General features: G+C 51.1%; 1 protein-coding gene across 4 annotated transcripts in view; it reads right to left on the minus strand.

The window, feature by feature from the left end:
* MYO16 (myosin XVI) overlaps positions 1 to 18610 on the minus strand; it is a 693372-nt gene that overhangs the window by 99979 nt on the left and 574783 nt on the right. For all 4 annotated transcript variants that reach the window (XM_070048580.2, XM_051849982.3, XM_089303408.1 and 1 more), the window contains exon 28: positions 9787 to 9889. In XM_070048580.2, coding sequence (XP_069904681.2) covers positions 9787 to 9889 — 103 coding nt within the window. The remainder of the gene's footprint in view (positions 1 to 9786; positions 9890 to 18610) is intronic.

The raw sequence follows: 18610 nt of genomic DNA on the forward strand, positions 1-18610 counted from the left end.
GCGTTCTTTAACGTGCTCTGATGTCTGCGTGCGTCTCCCCTTAGGCTTGTTTTCCTTCCTGCTGATCTGAGAATGTCATTGTGCTCCTCTACAACACTGCGCTTTCTATTTCCCCCACGCACAACAGCTCATCTCTTCCAAACAGCAACACCCCGCCAGCCCACCCTCCCACGGGGGTGCTGTGCGCAGTCCCCCACCTGTGGCTTCCTCAGGGCTCTCAGAAGCACTGTGCCTCTGAAAATACAGTTTCCTCCTCTCACACTTATTCCCCCATCAGCCCCCATCCATGTTCCCTTCACAGCCTTTGGCCATCATCTGTTCCTTCCTCCCTTCACCCATCCATCAATCACACCTTTGCCAAGGGCTCAGCTCCGGCCGGCCCCGTGCCAGCCTCTGGGACCACAGGGATGCCCAGGACATGGGCTGTCCTTCCCAGATGCTCCGTAAACTGCTGAGATATAAAACTCCTCCTCTCTTTAAACATCCAGTGTTGCTTTGTGCTGGGAACCTTGGGACTCCTCTCTTTGAGTTCCTCATCAATATAGAATATGCATTGCAAGCTACGGTCACTCCACTGTGGAGTGGAACATGAGAAGTTGTTTCCACTCCCTCACCTTGTTTTGTACCCGTTATTCAAGCCCCTTTATCCCTCGCACTGCCCCCTCCTGGGCACCGGTGACCACCACTCTCCTCTCCTCCTCCACGAGATCAGCTTTGCAGCCCTCCCATCTGAGTGAGAACCATGGAACCACGGCACTTGTCTTTGCATGCTGCTAACATGAGTTGATCACTGCACGTACTCCCCACGTGTGGAATCACCACACTGCGCCCTTACACACAGGCGACTCTGTGTCTCAGTGGAAGCTTTGTCCTCTTGAGGCCACGTTCAAAGGTGTCCCTCATTTGCTTCTTCGATTCATCCAGCTTGGAAGGATGACCGGGACTCTGTGTGTGTGTGTGTGTGTGTGTTTTACCACTAACATCTCTGCATTTTACCTTTCCACGGTAACTCTCAGACACTACCCGGCAGAAACAGTCTAATCTCCAGCCTGGCTCGGAAAGTCTGAACAGACTTTTAAAGATCCTCAGTGGATACATTCTTATGCACATGGGAGCTCCCTTTGTTACAAATAGGCCATTCTGCAGGAAAGATAATCGCAGCCACACACCGAGCAGCCCTTGCCATATCTTCTGGCGTCGGAAGAAGGCAGTGTGGCTTGAATTACATGTAATTACAGGTTAAGAAAAATTAAGTCATCTCACCTAGAACAGTTATGACCTGAACAGCAGGGAACAGTGAGTAAAAACCACTATTTTGAGCTCACTGGTGAATTACTCCCTCTGCGATCCTATGTATTATTTCATTATGGAAATCCTATCAATATGGCGAACAGCACTTCAAAAATTCCCTTCTCCCAAAAAATGCACATTGTGAAAAAGCAAACAGAGTGTCAGAACCACACAGGCGGGCGCCCTGAACAGCACCAGCCATCTTTCTTTCTAATCAAATGGCCTACATAAGGTCACGTGGATGACCTAAGCCACTAACAGCATCAACGCAGTCTTACTTAGTTCACGGTCGATAAATCAGATTGTGTTCCGTACAACTCTCCTTAAAGCCCACACACATGTGGTGCTAAGGCGCCCACAAGGTCCCCATTACTCAGCCCCAACACGGAAAACAGCTCTGGATGGGCAAAAGCACCTTTGATATGACAAGGCTTCTGGCACAAAACAGGTGCTCAACCAATGCTTGTTGAATGACTAAATGAACTTGAAACTGGAGAAACGTAGGTTGCTACTGAAGACACAGGACTGGATTAGGCACAAGTGTAAATGCCATTTTTCAGTGCTAAAGAGCCACACGCTATCCAGGAGGGTTGATCTTCACGAGCTCATAAGCCATGATAAGAGCAAAGATATTTCTGCCTCCTCGGGATGAAGCTCTTTAGTAGTTCCCTCAATAACTTTTTCTCTGTGAGGTGCTAATTTGAAACAAAAGGTTGAGAAGCACCGATCTGTGGCACCAGTGCCTCCTGTCCCACCTGCTTCCCAGGGCTGCAGCCAAGTTTCGGTCTGCTGCCTGCATCGCAGGGTCTTAGTGCACGGTGCTCCCTCCCGGCATCGTGCCGCCTGTCCTGTCCTCACCCCTCGGCTCTCAGCCTAACTGGGACCCTCACGGAGGTGCTGACCACTGCCCCACCCGAAGGAGAGCCCCTTGGATTCGCTGTCCTGATGGCCTTGCTACGTCCCTCCCTAATCTCTGCCTCCCTCCCTGGACTGTGAGCTATGACAAGTGCCCTGCACAACTTAAGACTCCAAGAGGTGCTCCATCAATAATCAGTCAACCAACAGATTGACCAACCTGCAGCAGAGGCAATTAGACCGAGTTTTAAGAAGGATGGTTGGACTGGGCATAGGCACAGTTTTGATTCATCAGTCATTAAGTGCAGATGATCATCTGGGGCTTCCGCAGGATGAAGCCAGATCTAACACCATAAAAGCAGAAACTTTCACATGTCACGGAAGCCTGAACGCAGACCCCGTCGAGGGAAATGGAGGAAGTAAGGAGTTTTGCTCATTCACTCACTGCACAAACACTGGCTGGGATCTGTAACGTACAAGACCCCGTAGGAGGTGCGGCAGTGGGCACACCCAGGGTGAACGTACGTGAGAACCCAGACAGGGCATTGGTGCACACAGTCCAGGTGAAGAGGGAAAAGGAGGCGCTACGGATCAAGCACGTGCACTACTATGTTTTAAAACTGTGTGCGCAAAGCCACATCAAGCAATTGGAAGGCTCGTCCCCAGGCAGTCAATTCTGGGTATTTTGTATTTTCTTCTTTATTTTTCTCTACTTTTCCAAATGTTTTTGTCAAGAATGCATACAATTTTTATACAAATTTGCTCATATGAGTGTGTATACATGTGTATACATGTTTAGCGTGGGAGTCCATGTATATGCGTGTAAGAAGACATGTATGTGCATGGATATGAATGTATCCATGGGAGAAAGGGAGATCAATGCATGTGCGCATTCGTGGTAGAACAGACATATCCCTAGGTTCCCAGTGTGCGTTGTCAACATTAATAACTCCAGACAAAGAGAAGGAATACAAGATAAAGAATCATTTTATAGGCTATTTTCTAGCTCATGCTTACAGTTGATTTGTGAAGTGCTCCTTGAGTAATAAAACAAAGGTAATAAACCATTAATTTATTGTACTAATAAGAGCCAGGGCTCTAACACAACCATCTCATCCTGGGAGACACAGAGAGAGTCGGGGTGGTGAAAACTTTCCCAGGCTCTTGCTCTTACTTTTATTATCTTTTTCTACTGTGCTATTTTACATTAATGCAGCAATAAATCCTTCACCTGACTGATTTTATTTAATGTTATGGTAAAATGCTGCTCTCTGGATTCTCAGCACTGTAAGAGCAAATCCTTCAAAGACCACGCATTTCACAAAGTCACAGCGAAATCTAGGCTGGTGGGTGAGAATTACACTCGGCGACGGGAGAAGAAACTCAAGGCACTGAAGTCGTTTCATAAGCGAATTTTATTAAGGTCTGGGGCTGTCTTGTGAGTGTCCATTGTTTTTCTTTCAGTCTTTGTTCACACACACTCTCACACATACTCACACTCTAACACAGACTGACATGCTACACACACATTCATACACTCGTCTTCACACGCACTAACACACATGCCCTCACAGTCGCATACATTCACACAGTAACACTCAATCACACACTAACAGTCTTACATGCTGACACACGCACATACTCACACACTAACATACACACAATCACAAACTAACACCCAATCACACATTAACACAGCCTCACATATGACACACACATGCTAACATGCATGCTTGCATACTCAGTCACACATACACATTCATACATGCACACAACCATACACTAACACCCACACACTAGTAGTCTTACATGCTGACACACACACATACACACTCAAATTCACACACACTAACACAGTCACACACATTCACACACTAGTACCCATACAGTAACACAGCCTCACACACTGACACACACACATACACACTCATTCACACACACTAACACTCATACCCTCACCTACTCATAATCACACAGTAACACCCAATCAATCACACACTAACAGTCTCACATGCTGACACAGACACACTCACATCCACACATGCTAACACACATCCTCACACACATCCTCAATCACAGTCACACATGCCCAATCACACACTAACACAGCCTCACACACTGACACACATACTCATTCACACACACACACACACTCTCACAATCAGTAACACAGTCTCACAAGCTGATACACACACACTGATTCACACATGCTAAAACACACTCTCACACTCACACACTGATTCACACACTAACACACACTCACACACTGATTCACACACACTAACACACACTCTCACACTCACACACTGATTCATGGTGCTAACACACACTCACACTCACTGATTCACACACTCACACACACTCACACCTCACACACTGATTCACGGCGCTAACACACACACTCACACTCTCACACTCACACACTGACTCACACTCACACAGATTCACACACTCACACACACTCTCACACTGACTCACGGTGCTAACACACACACTCTCACACATGTATCCCAGGAGCAAGCTGCAGATCGTGTGGGTGGCTGGGATGAGCCGAGGTTCTAGTTCTGCCTCTTGCTTCCTGCCCGTCAGTCTGGGGTCCCCAGGAGCGTCTCTGTGTGGCCCCTCATCCTGAAGGCACTGCAGGGAAGTGGCGTCTGCAGGTTTGAGACGGAGCGACATCTTGTCCACAAAGTGCCCCCTCCCCGGTCTAAACCCTCCTCGCAGTGTCACTGAGGAAGCCCACGGTGGCTCCTGACCTCTGCAGCCCAGTGCCCTGCCCTGGGCAGCAGCCCTGGCACGGCCGGAATCCCTCCCGCTTGTCTCACGTCTGCATCCGTCTTCTCTCCAGGTGGCTTCAGAGTGAACACCGCATTCCCACAGCGACACTGGAAGAACCCCAGCCACCGGCTGATGCACACAGAGTGTGTGGCAATCAGATTACACCGCTTAGTTCTCCCGGTAGAGCGGGTTCCAAAGGCCTACATTTCACACAAACGACAGAGCGTGCAAAGCAGCCTTGTCCATGGCCGGAGGCGATGTGGCAGCCGGTGTTTGATTATGTGCACTGCCTTCAAACAAGCACTGGGCTACAGATGTAAATATTTAGAAACACAAAATACCTGGGCGCCGGCGCTGTGGCGCAGCGGGTTAACACCCTAGCCTGGAGCACTGGCATCCCTTATGGGCGCTAGTTCTAGTCCCAGCTGCTCCACTTCTGATCTAGCTCTCCGCTATGGCCTGGGATAGTGGTAGAAGATGGCCCAAGTCCTTGGGCCCCTGCACCAATGTGGGAGACCAGGAGGGAGCTCCTGGCTCCTGGCTTCGGATTGGCGCAGTGCGCCAGCCATAGCAGCCATCTGGGGGGTGAACCAACGGAGGGAAGACCTTTCTCTCTGTCTGTCTCTCTCACTGTCTTACTCTGCCTGTCAAAAAAATAAAATAAAATAAACACAGATACAAGCTACAATTCCCTGAGACTCTCGGCACAAAGCAGTTCTCCAGGATCACCAGTTGGGTTTTAAGCATTTCCTGTCGGCTTATGTGAAGTTTCTTTCAGTAGCTTCTCATTTGCAAAGTCTCGTCTCATGGTCCAGCACACGGTGCAGCAAACCCACTCTGCAGCTCTCTGTCCCCACGCTGGAGACACAGCCACCAAGCAACAGACAAATCCCCTGGGAGAGAGCTGCGGGCCACCCTGCAGATGGCAGCCCAGGCCCTGGGTACCACAGAGAGGAAGAAGGCAGGGGCAGACCAGGAAGGCGGCGTGCAGTGGACTTGAACTCCAAGGCAGGGAATGTCTTGCTGAGAGCCAAGGTGGCCATGTTCACCTGGAGCTGATAAAACTGTCCTCAATGGCTTTGCTTGTAGAGTGAACACAGAGCCCTGTAACATCCCTTGATGGCCTCCGTCCGAGCTGGGCCTTAGCTCTCAGAGCCAGAATGCGACCCCACAGTGCTGGGACTTTCCTCTGGGTTTGTGTCCTGCTCTCTCTCTCTCTCTCTTCTCACCCTGCCCCCTCCTGGGCCTCTCCTTGCCAAGTTGGAAAGCAGAGGGCAAATGCCCTGGGACCGTGGGCTGGCAGTTCACGTGGAAAGATTCTGATGGGGCCAGCCTGGGACAGGAAGCAGTCCCTGGGTCTTCCTTCCCGCCATGCTGAGTTATAAACATAAAACAGACACCCCCTCCAAGGCGCAGGCTGCACAGACGAATAAAGGAATATTTATGTGTTTTTGAGCGAAGTTGGTACTGGAAGCACAATCCACCCCTTCCAGCTGATGCAGTGTAGACAAAACGACCTCCCGTGTGCTGTGTCAGCGGCTAGAGGAGGAGTGGCATGGAGTGGAGAGAACACGCTCCAGGCCGGGCCGAGTGCCGCCTTGGCAGAGCGGCCCTCCCACCACACGGCACACGGCATGGGAACAACACGCCACGTTCTGATCTCCAGCACAAGGGCCATCTCCGATGGTCCATTTCCTCACGTCTCAGCCGAAGCCATGCACGACCACCTTGTCTGGTTCCTTTCACTGCACAGAGCTGGCGTTGGCCTAACATCAAGTATGCAAGAGAAAAACATCCCACAAAACTCGGCATCGTTGGAACGCCCGCTCTACGTGAAAGGGGTTATTATTTACGTATTACATACTAAAAATTCCAGGGACCTCACACACGGACTCCAAACCCAACTTCATGAGAATAAAGAGCTCACACGGGCCTGCATGACAGCACGGCAGGTGCCGTGTGCAGAGGGTGGGCCTCACGGCGCATGTCCCTTAAGGACGACAGCGTGAGAGCCCCTTTCTGGTGGGTCAGGCTTCCCCTGGCTAGAGTGAGGGGGCGATGACAAAGCCGCGGCATCTCCACAGCATACTGGCTTGACCGCAAGAGGCTGACTCCACCAGTTAGGAGAAGCGAATTTCTCGTGTCCACCGTAGTTCGGTTCACACAGCCACAGACGACTCCAGTCTCTTCCATCCTCTTGCATTGTTTCAAAGAATATGGGAAGAAGAACTATGAATTTCATGCTAACATTCAGGCCCAAAGCGGGAGCAGTGCTACTAAACCCCACAGTGTAACTCTTAGCATCGGGAAATATTAAATTCTGCGGGCAAATAGCTCCTTATTTAGTTGTTGCACGGATTAGCACCCAGGGTGGAGGTGACTCCAACCCTTCCTGTCATGATCCGTGCGTTTCACTCAGTGCTCTGTTTGCAGATTGGAGGAGTCTGACTTTCCTGGTCCGAAATACTCGATTGCTTTCAAAGATTTAACTATTTGAAAAGCAGAGTTACAAAGGGCGAGTTAGAAAGTAGGAGAGAGAGAGGAGGGAGGGCGAGGAGGGGAGCAAGAGTGAGAGAATCAGAGCTCCCATCCACTGGCTCACTCCCCAAATGCCTGCGGTAGCTAGAATTGGGCCAGACCAAGGCCAGGAGCCAGGAGCACCATCCAGGTCTCCCACACAGGTGAGGAACCCAAGGCCTTGGGACATCGGCTGCTGCTGCTTCCCAGGTGCGTTGCCAGGGAGTGGAAGGGAAGCAGGTGTAGGACTCAGTCCCAGGCACTCTGAGATGGGAAGTGAGGATCCCAGGCAGCGGCTTAACACGTCTTTTTTCAGTCTCAGTAGGAAAAGTGAATTAGGAACAAGCCCTGTGTATGTGAAGTCAGTTATTTATCTCGCAATATAGACTACATAAAAGGTTATGTTTGAAGAAGCTACAGAAAATCCGTTTTCCTAACTAGACAATGGAGTACACACATGGAATACATTTCCTCTCCTCTGAATTTCTTTGTGGTCTCATACTTTGATTCTCCTTTTGGGGAGTGAAAGAGAGAGGGTCAAACGGAGCAGCGCGTGAAATCATAGCCCTTTCCTTCACTTTTCATTTTTGTTTTCATTGGCTCTACTCAATGTCTCACGTATGTTCAAATGAGCACCATCCCCTGCGACAGCCTCAGTCTCCCAGCACCAGCGCATGGACAGCACTGGCGGCTGCCAGCCCACGCAGGTGCACCTCCCAGGCTCCTCCCACATTCATACCCGCACTTCTGGGTGCTGTGTGGATGGACCGCTGGTCAGGCACTGTGGTTCCTGCCAGGCGCTTCCTGGGCAGCAGACCTGTTCCACATTCCCTCACTGTGTTCTGCAACTCGAGATCCCTTCTTCCCTGATGAGCATTTTTAAAAGGAAGCCAAAGAGAACCCCACTGTTACATTGTTCCCGGAGCTCCACTGCACTGTTTCTTGTTGCAAGATCTCAGAAGTGAGTCAGCCGCCATCACTGATCAATGAGGCTGCCTCCAACCCCACGCCCATGCCACTGACGCCCGAGTGGGTAGCTGACATCATCGCTTAGTAATTCCTCCTTCCTCCTTCCTTTTTATCCCGTCTTCTGGTGCTGACGTGCGTCCGTGGCAACTGCAGACTGAGTAAGCTTCCTCCTTCAAACAGCTATTTAAAGTGCACCTTCCATTATTAGTTAGCACAGAAGACAAGGGGGGCAAGAACAAAGGAGGAGACTGCTGGCTGACTCAAGTCATTGCTCATCCCTGCCCAATTCTAGGTCAGCTGCTGTTGGCCATGGGCGGACGAGGGTGGTGGTGTCAACCCAGCATCCTCCGCCAGTTTTACCCAGGGAGCCATTCCTGGACATCTCTGGCAACTCCATCTGAACCACGGGCTCTCTCCACTTCTCAGGCTAAGCCCCCAGTTTTGGCTTTGGCAACTGTACATTTTCACCTGGAGATGTGCTTGCTATCAGTCTTTCAAATGAGATGTATCTCTGCTTTCTGGTTATTGTCAGGTTTCACCAAAGCCACTGATGACCATTCTCTCTGCCACGGCATCCTTTCTGTTCTATGGCTGGGGGTATCCACATAACGCTGGCATCATGGATTTGATTCTTTTTCTGTTTTCTGTGCTAACACTGCTTTCTCAGTTCAACCCCCTTCCTCCTCACATGAGTCAAGGGCGGTATTCTGATGTTGCTGGAGGTGGTCAACCAAACCCACAGCTGCCTTCCCCTGGCCCTGCGAGTGTGAAGACCCATGTTCTCTTGCCTCAGTCATTCCGTGCTTCTGCGAGGTCCCTGCTCCCTGCTACTCAAGTGGATCTCAGACCACAGCATGTCCCCAGTCGGGAAGATTTCCTACCAAATCGGGCTCAGAGCACAGTAGCATCTTTCCCGTGAGGCAGGCTGAGAAGTGGGACAAAGAGAAGCTGCAAAGCAGGTGCCTGACCAAGCCTTGTAGCCGCCTGGAGGTCCAGGTCCAAGGAGCAGAACACTGTGGGACACCAGCTCTGGGTGTCAACCCCAGGTCTGCACTTTCCGGCTTCTCTGACCTCTGCTATGGGTTAGATGCCTCAGAAAGCCTCAAGGACAGGAAGCGATTCTGCAAAAGGGTCAACTGGAACATCCTGAGGTCTCCAACATGGCTGTAAAATGAAGCCTGCTGGATTCCGTCGCACGTCAGCTACACAATGCTCAAGCCAGTGCATCCCAAAGAGCAGTGTGCATCCGGGAAATTCATTTAATGTGGACCTTCGCCAGAAGCAGCAAAGGAACTGGACTCTGGCGCTCCCCACAAGGACTCGGCTCACTGAATTAAAATCCTCTGCTGCTGTGTCCCCAGCTCAGAGGTCACCCACCTGCCAGCCTTGCAGCCTACACTGCTGGAGAATGCATCGGCACCTGTCCTCCGCAGACAGCTCCTCCTCCTCGCCCAGGAGAACGTCGGCCAACGGCTTGTACCTGTGGAGGCGGCAGCGATAAGCAAGCAGTGACTGGATTTGCCAAGCAAAGAGCGAACTCAACAGGGCTGTCTTTCCACGTGTTTCCCGGGACTCTCTCCATATCCACCGCGATCCCCGCAGAGCCCGAATGCCCCAGCCACTGCACAACGCTGACGGAGACTCATCTTTTACGGGGAACATGGATCTTCAAAGAGTCAAATATAGCTTTTAGTCCTTTATGTGTAGTGCCATCATGGAATGATACAAGTGATGATTGGAAGAGAATGAAATCCACCTAGCATTGCCATCCGGACATCTGATCTACCTTTCACTTAGTGATGGATTCCTTGTTGACACTTGAGAACCTAGCAGCAGTCAGAGTCCCTAGTGGAGGACGGTCACCACAGCCTGGACACTCAGTTGCCAGGCAGAATAGCTGCCCCCCGCCCCTGCCCTGTTAGGTACTGAGCATTTGAACTTTCGAGAAGGACATTTTAGTTTGAGAAGTAGCTCTGCTTAAAGGACTTCCATTGCCTACCTGAAATTCACAGCAGACAATAATTTCCTGTAGATTAAAAAATATACTTGCAAAATTAGATTGTTCATTTTAACAAAAAAAAATATGTTGAAGTTCCCTTTGGAATTTAAGCTGACATATAAGCAAGGGATGTCGAGAGGGAGGAAGAAGAGGAGAAAGCAAAAAGAAAGAATTGAGCAAAGAGCCATGCGACCACGGCCCACTGCGTTTGTCTAACTCTCAAGTTGGGCTGTTCTTTGAGCTGGTAGCAAGTCAGCACCAAACTTCATCTCACGAAAGTTCTCTGTGCTATTCTGCATCACACCTCTGTGTGTCATCTAAAATTGCAGCAACAGATGGGGCCTCTTTGAGTGAGTTTTTCCCCCTCTCGGGGCAGTTAAGACAGGCAGTGCAGTGCCTGCACACTTCATTCACCGCCCTCGCAGTGAAGGGGGAGGCAGTGAGTTCTGAGCAAGCCTTGTGGACAGCCACACCGGCCTCACTTGCACTTCTTTATTTCTGCCGGTGCTGTGCATAAACCTGCAGCCAGCCTGGGGGAGAGGGTGGCAGGAACGATGGGTTTGGTGTGCAGCATAGGCTGAGGACGTGCACCCGTTATGGGCTGCAGGCTGTGTCCCCAAGATGTGTAGGTTGAAATCCTCTTTCCCAATGTGATTGTAGGAGGACGTGCATGAGGATGGCGGTGCTCTTGGAAGGAGCTAAGAGCCCAGAGTTCTCTCCGCCCGCCCCATGACCCAGGCAGCAGCTCCTCAGCAGAAGCCGCACCTGCTTCATGTTGATCTTGGCCTTGCACCCCTAAGAAGTCTGTGACTGCTGTGTGTGAGGCCTTGCACCCCTAAGAAGTCCGTGACTGCCATGCGTGAGCCCCCAGTCTGTGGCAATTCGTTATCGCACCTTGCGCTGACCAAGACAGCGCCTACTTCACTTCTCAGTAGAAAACATTTTTTCTTTCTTTTTTAAATCCTTAGCATTGTCACTGGAAACTCAGTATATTATTTTTTCCTGGATTGAGAATCACCACAATCTTGCTAGCCACGAGCTAGACAAAATAAAGGGACCAACATCAGCAACAACCCCTCCTTTTCAAATATAGATTTCTGCTCCTGTATCACACTCAGGATAGGAAGGCACAAAAATAGCAAGAACAGCCACGGAAACTGAACACTGAAATCGTAGCCCCAGAGGCAAGGATAGGAAACATTCTGCTCATCATTTTGATAACACCGGAAGGACCTAAATGATTTGTGGGTGACTGTAGTATCCAGTAATTTTTTTCCCCTTTATTGATAGGTGACAAAAATGTGATTTCTTACACACCAGGCTCTGAAGTTATGTCTGTATTTTTCATGGCCATATTGCAGTTGCTACATAAAGGAAAGAAATTTCTAGGGCATAAGGGAACAGGGGGAACTGGTACCATGGAGCATGCGTCTGGAGGGTCAGTGGGCTGTGGGGACAGGGTGCAGGTTTGGGACATTCTCCTGCAAGGATGTTGCCAGTGGGGCAGCAGCACATCCCATGACTCAGACAGACTGTGTTCCACAGCGTTCAAGGGGGTAAAAGGCGTCGGTGACGTGACCACGTTGTCTAAACAGGAGAGAACCTGCATTGAGAATCAAACCTCCAAGCTTCAGGTTCCAACACTGCAATGAATTTAGTAGGAGGCCCTGGGGCTCCCCCTCCTTGAGCGCTGAGTGAGTGCAAGTGACATGGGGCCCACATGACAACCCTCTTATGATTGTGGAATTCGGACCCCACATGACCTGACTCCAGAGACAAGCTCTCCACAGCCATTTCTGCAGTCTTCGTGAGACCTACAGGGCCCCGACCCCCCAATGGCTCTACTGTGGAAAAGGCAGAGGCCAACTGTGCAGAACAGTGGTGATGGCTGACATGCCGGCCGTGCAGGGACCCCAGCCCTGCTGTGCTGAGCTCTGGCTGGCTGGGCCTCTTGGCCAAGTGCACACCCACCCATGCCCCACCTAGGGTCACAGGCTGATACATTTCCACCACTTAGCTGGAGGTGCACCATGCAGCGAGTCACTCAAATGATCTTTTTATTCTCTGCTAATTGTCTCATTCGAGAACTTTGTTAATTATAACCAGGGATTTAATTGATATAATTCAAGGATCTGAATATAGTATTAACAAGTCAGAATGAAAATTCTTGTCCTTGGTGCTTTCTTTTTTTCTCATTTCATATTGTTCATTTGACACTTCAAAGGTATAATTCTGACATTTCAACTGAAAAGGCAAAAACATCATCTTAGACAGGGTGAGATACTGTATATTAGTGAAAGCTGAAAATCTTGTCTTTGGGGGCGTGAGTGTCATCTACAGGTGGAAGAGCGTGACCGCCCCGGTACCTGAGCTCCACCACCTTCTCCCAGAACTGCAAGGAAACACGGAGCCAACTGCAGTGTGCAATCACAGGTGGGGTTTCTGTATCTCTCAGCCCACCCTCCCGACTCTGTGTTCCAGAAAAGTCACGTTGGTCCAGGGGAAAACCTCAGATCCGGGCGTCCACCCGTCATGCTGCTGAGATAAACCAATCGACTCTACAAAGTAAACCGCGACTTTTCCCGTCACCTGCTCTTATCCTTTCAGCCTGGTGTAGCATGAGGGGGAATAACTGCCATCTCTTCCCAAGATTCATTCCTTCAGAATCAACCATCAGTTAACCAATCAATTAACCAGGACTGACTCAGCACCAAGTATGTGCTGGGAACTCCTCCATGATGGAGACAGAGAATGAAAAAGGAAGAAAGGAAATGTTCCAGGCAGGATGAGAGATAAGGAGAAATATAAGGCAGGACGCTCCCACGGTGAGAGGCCCCTGACAGCAAATGGGGGAGCTGCAGCCTGCAGGAGGCAATGGGGACCTGGGGCTGTGGGGTGTAAGCACCTGTTCCCAGGCCGTTGGGGCTGCAGTGTGGCTGGAGCAGAGGGAGCGAGGAGAAAAGCAAACACTGGGCTAAAGAGACGACTCTGCGGGTGACGGTGAGGACCTGGCCTTGACTCTGGGGAGTGAGGCTGGAGCAGGGAGTCCACACCACCTGACTCGAGGCTGAGAGCAGGCTGGAGGGCTCCAAAGGACTCTCTGGAGGACCACAGGTCATGTTCCTTGTGGGGCCTCTATCTCCTGAGGGGGATGGGCTGGCTGGGAGAAGTACCAGGAAGGCAACAACAATAGAAGGGTGTAAAATAGAACCTAAGAAGTAGACGGTTCTCCTGAAGAGCCTGCTGCTCCCGTTTCCAACGTGAACTCAGTTCTGTCTCACATGCACCTGCTGGCCACAGACGTTGGGTAAAACACAGTGACTCTGAACTGAGTCCCAGGAAACATGGGAATCATTTTCTTAGAAAAATACAAGGCGTGCCGATCAAGCTTATTTCTTGAACCTTCGATGCAGTCTCCCTGAAATCATTTCTGTTTGCTGGGTACTGGCTTCATTTTTACATTCCCAAAGGAAATCCCATTGTCAAAGTTCTGCTGTTTCAGAGTCCTCTGATCGTATTCAGTACACACACACACACATACACACACACACATCACATCACCTATTATGAGCAGAATTCTCTGCCAGGACACTCAGATCACCACCAAGTGTAAAACAACTCATGGAAGCCCTGTCCTTATTTCAAGACCTGATGCAATTAATCCGAGAATGGATATAAAACTACATCACTGTGATGCAGTTAACCTCCACAAGCCCAGCTAATCCACAAAAAGAGAGAAAAAGAAAGAGAAGAAAGGACGAGATGGTGTGGGAGCTACACAGGTGGATCCATAGCCAAAGACTGCAGTGAGGGGGAGAGAGCAGAGGAGTAGGCGAGGAAGACAGACTGGAGCTGTCCAACTTCAGAGTACCCAAAGCAGAGAGTGAGGTGTGGTCGCAGTGTAGGAATGCTGCAGAGACAACAGTGCATGGGCAGACAAGGCAGGCAGAGTGAGGTGTGGTCAGTGTAGCAATGCTGCCCAGAGCACAGTGCATGGGCAGACATTCAGGCAGAGTGAGGTGTGGTCAGTGTAGCAATGCTGCAGAGACACAGTGCATGGGCAGACAAGGCAGGCAGAGTGAGGTGTGGTCACAGTGTAGTAATGCTGCCCAGAGCACAGTGCATGGGCAGACAAGACAGGCAGAGTGAGGTGTGGTCACAGTGTAGTAATGCTGCAGAGACACAGTGCATGGGCAGACAAGACAGGCAGAGTGAGGTGTGGTCAGTGTAGCAATGCTGCCCAGAGCACAGTGCATGGGCAGACAAGACAGGCAGAGTGAGGTGTGGTCAGTGTAGCAATGCTGCAGAGACACAGTGCATGGGCAGACAAGGCAGGCAGAGTGAGGTGTGGTCAGTGTAGCAATGCTGCAGAGACACAGTGCATGGGCAGACAAGGCAGGCAGAGTGAGGTGTGGACGCAGTGTAGCAATGCTGCAGAGACACAGTGCATGGGCAGACAAGGCAGGCAGAGTGAGGTGTGGACGCAGTGTAGCAATGCTGCCCAGAGCACAGTGCATGGGCAGACATTCAGGCAGAGTGAGGTGTGGTCAGTGTAGCAATGCTGCAGAGACACAGTGCATGGGCAGACAAGGCAGGCAGAGTGAGGTGTGGTCAGTGTAGCAATGCTGCAGAGACACAGTGCATGGGCAGACAAGGCAGGCAGAGTGAGGTGTGGTCAGTGTAGCAATGCTGCAGAGACACAGTGCATGGGCAGGCAAGGCAGGCAGAGTGAGGTGTGGTCACAGTGTAGCAATGCTGCAGAGACACAGTGCATGGGCAGACATTCAGGCAGAGTGAGGTGTGGTCACAGTGTAGCAATGCTGCAGAGACACAGTGCATGGGCAGACAAGACAGGCAGAGTGAGGTGTGGTCACAGTGTAGCAATGCTGCCCAGAGCACAGTGCATGGGCAGACATTCAGGCAGAATGAGGTGTGGACGCAGTGTAGCAATGCTGCAGAGGGAACAGTGCATGGGCAGACATTCAGGCAGAGTGAGGTGTGGTCAGTGTAGCAATGCTGCAGAGACACAGTGCATGGGCAGACAAGGCAGGCAGAGTGAGGTGTGGTCAGTGTAGTAATGCTGCAGAGGGAACAGTGCATGGGCAGACAAGACAGGCAGAGTGAGGTGTGGTCAGTGTAGCAATGCTGCAGACACAGTGCATGTGCAGACAAGACAGGCAGAGTGAGGTGTGTTTGCCATGGGGTGAGCTGCAGAGGGCTCAGGGCCCGCAGGCATGGCAAAGGTAGGGTTTTGCTGGCTGGGGAGTCACTGGCAATGCGAGAGAGGAGGGAGATACCAGACCACTGTGGACAGCACCAGGTGTTTAGCAGATGGTGGAGAAGACAAAGGGCTCAGCTCCTTGGTTCAGGGCATAAATCAAGATGAGCAGCTCGAGGGTGGAAGAGAATCCGAGGAAGATCTTTGTGTGCTTTGGGTTTTAGAGACAGGGAAAAACAGACAGTGCCCACCAGCAGCACTACTGGCCGAGAAACACCTGTCCTGTGCACACTGACCTCCATTTGCACTTTCTGCACACAGCTCCTCTACTGGTTTGCAGCTCTCATCTGATTTGGTGACTGTCCTGTGGGGTTTCCCCTTTGGCACTGCAGGGACACATTTCACCCCGCTGGGGCCTTTGCCCCTCATCTTGCTGCTCTCACTGGGGCTGCATGGTGTGGGTTAAGGGGAGCAGCTGCCGGGGAGCAGGAGGGACCCCCATCCAGGCCACAGAGAGCATGTGATCGAAAGGTGCACAAGAGCTGGCGAGAGGGGAATTTGCTTCCCACGTGGAGGGTGCTGGGAGGGGATTTGCAGACCCTCTTTTCAGCTTAAGGGGGCTTTTTTTCTTTTTTAAAGCAACTGGATAGGAAGCAAAGAGATACAGTTATCAGAAAAAAAAAAAAAAAACCCTCATCTCGTTCCCAGGGAAACCTCCATGCCCTCTGCTCTGTGTGTTTCTTCCTCTTTAACTCCTGTGGCTACGAAGCCCCGCCCACTGTGGTGGTTCAGCGCAGGCGCTGCCCACCGTCAGTCTGTCCTGCGTGGCTCTCTCTGCCATCCCATGACCCCACACCTCCCCACGGCAGGATGCAGCCCCCACACTCCCTCTACCACACTCCTTTCATCAACAGCACCCACGCATCTCTGCCGGGGCCTCACACCTTCCCACCTGCCCTCTGCAGCAAGGCAGTACCCCCCTCCCACATCCACAGCCCCTCTGCCCTGCCGCACACTCCTGTGTGGGAACATCGGAGAGTCCACGCATGGCCAAGCCGGCTCCACAACCCAGGCTGGAGAATCTCCAGTCAAATGTGCTTGTCTGGGCTCCACCTAGGAGCTGGGATAAAAACAGACCTGGGGCCCATCAGCACCCTTGCCTGGGAGGACTAAGGCAGCTAACACAGAGAATGTGCAAGTCGGGAATCTTAAGGGGCAGAGCCTGCCCGCTGGTCCCTCAGACTGGAAATCAAGGTCATGTTCATAGTCTAAATGTTCTAAATCAAGATCACGTTCATAGTCTCTCTCCGCAGGAGTGGTTGGTTTTCTTACTACGATTTTAACGTCGTCACAGCCATATTTGCCAGGCATGCTGCAGAGTGCACAGTTAAAGACACGGGCAGAAGCTCAGAGGAAGAGAAGGAGGGAGGTTGGAAGGGAGGGGGGATCCCGGACTCCAGTGAGAAGCCCTGGCACAGCCATTACCAGGGCCTGAAGGCCACTGAAGCTGTGCTATCTTTCACCAGAGCTGCCAAAGCGCTAAGAGGCTGCAGTGTGTGTATGGGGGGTGGGTGTGAATGACCACGGCCCACACGCAGCTCACACCCAGCCCCGTGGCACATCACGGCACCAGAAGAGCATTCTGGCCCCGTGCTATTCACTCCTGGGCTTGCTGTAACTGGGCCAGGTCTCTTCTCCCAGGTAATAGGAGAGTGGAATAATAATAATTTTCAAAAAGTCAGCTGAATGAGGATTGAGATAAAAAGGAGGATAGAGCATCTGCTAAGAATTTCCATGACAATGCCCCAAGGTCTCTCCCTCCAAGCTGGTCTCACCGCTCCGTTTTAATTGTGCAGCCTAACGGCATCCTATCTACTCGATAAATGGAAGACAGGGAAACACGGAATTACAGATGCTTCCCCGGGAAGGGTGCCCTGAGCAGCCTCTGCAACGCGCACCGTCTACGTTAGCCAGGGTTGGACTTGCCTCTCACACAGCTCCTGGATGGTTTTCTATGCAGAAATGTCACCCATGCACAGAGGACACCTACCGCAAGGGGGCATCGAAAACTGTGTCCCCAGGGGGCTGAAACAACCGCTGCAAACCAGGGACCCAACCTGCAGCTCTGCGGGAGCTCCCGGCGCTCGGAGGGAGCTCAGCACAGTCTGTCCTCCACGCTGACGCCCGAGTGCTTTATTTCGCCTCCCTCCACGCGCTCTCTAATTTACTGGCTGAGCCATAGCTTGTATTTATCAGGTACAAGAACAGCTTGTTTAGTGAAACTGAAAAGCACAGATGTTCATTTGTTGTTAAAGCCTAAATAAGGGACCTCTTTAAGCTGTGTGGTTTAAAGAAAACCATTCTATCCCAAAGCAATTTGTTCCTTCATCAAATATTCAGCAGGGTCATTCTGACCTCCCATCTTGGAGTGAGGACTGAGAGCTAAAGCAGGTAGATTTTTTGGTGGAGATATCTGTAATTCCAGCGTTTCTTCTCTCGACTACAAAGAGGGGGATTTTCTTCTTAAAAACTGGCCCAGTGTCCCATTTCAGGGCACCAGGGTTCAAGCCCTGCCCCACTTCCAGTTCTGGTTCCTGCTAAAGCACACCCAGGAGGCAGCAGGTGATGGCTCAAGTGGTGGCTCCTTGCCACCGAACTCCAGAGATCCAGACTGAGTTCCAGGCTCCAGGCTTTGGTCCGGTCCAACCCCTACTGTTGCAGGCATCTGGGGTAGGAAGTCGGAAGGGATATCTCTTTCTGTCTCTCTGCCTTTCAAATACAGAATTTTTAATAGCTGGAAAGTTTTGTGGAGATTGGTGGAGTAACTGTATCATTTCAACATGTTTATGCCCATCGCCGATACTCCACTGTGTGACTTAGCACCACGTGCTCGGAACACAACTGCCCAGCAGGTCATAAGAAGCTCAGGATGAAACCGTGACTTTCCCCAGAGTCTGGTATTGAAGGCAGATACCACTATTCCC

The sequence above is a fragment of the Oryctolagus cuniculus genome, chromosome 9 (assembly GCF_051225735.1).
Source record: "Oryctolagus cuniculus isolate XC-2025 breed Fujian yellow rabbit chromosome 9, ASM5122573v1, whole genome shotgun sequence".
NCBI classification, from domain to species: Eukaryota; Metazoa; Chordata; class Mammalia; order Lagomorpha; family Leporidae; genus Oryctolagus; species Oryctolagus cuniculus.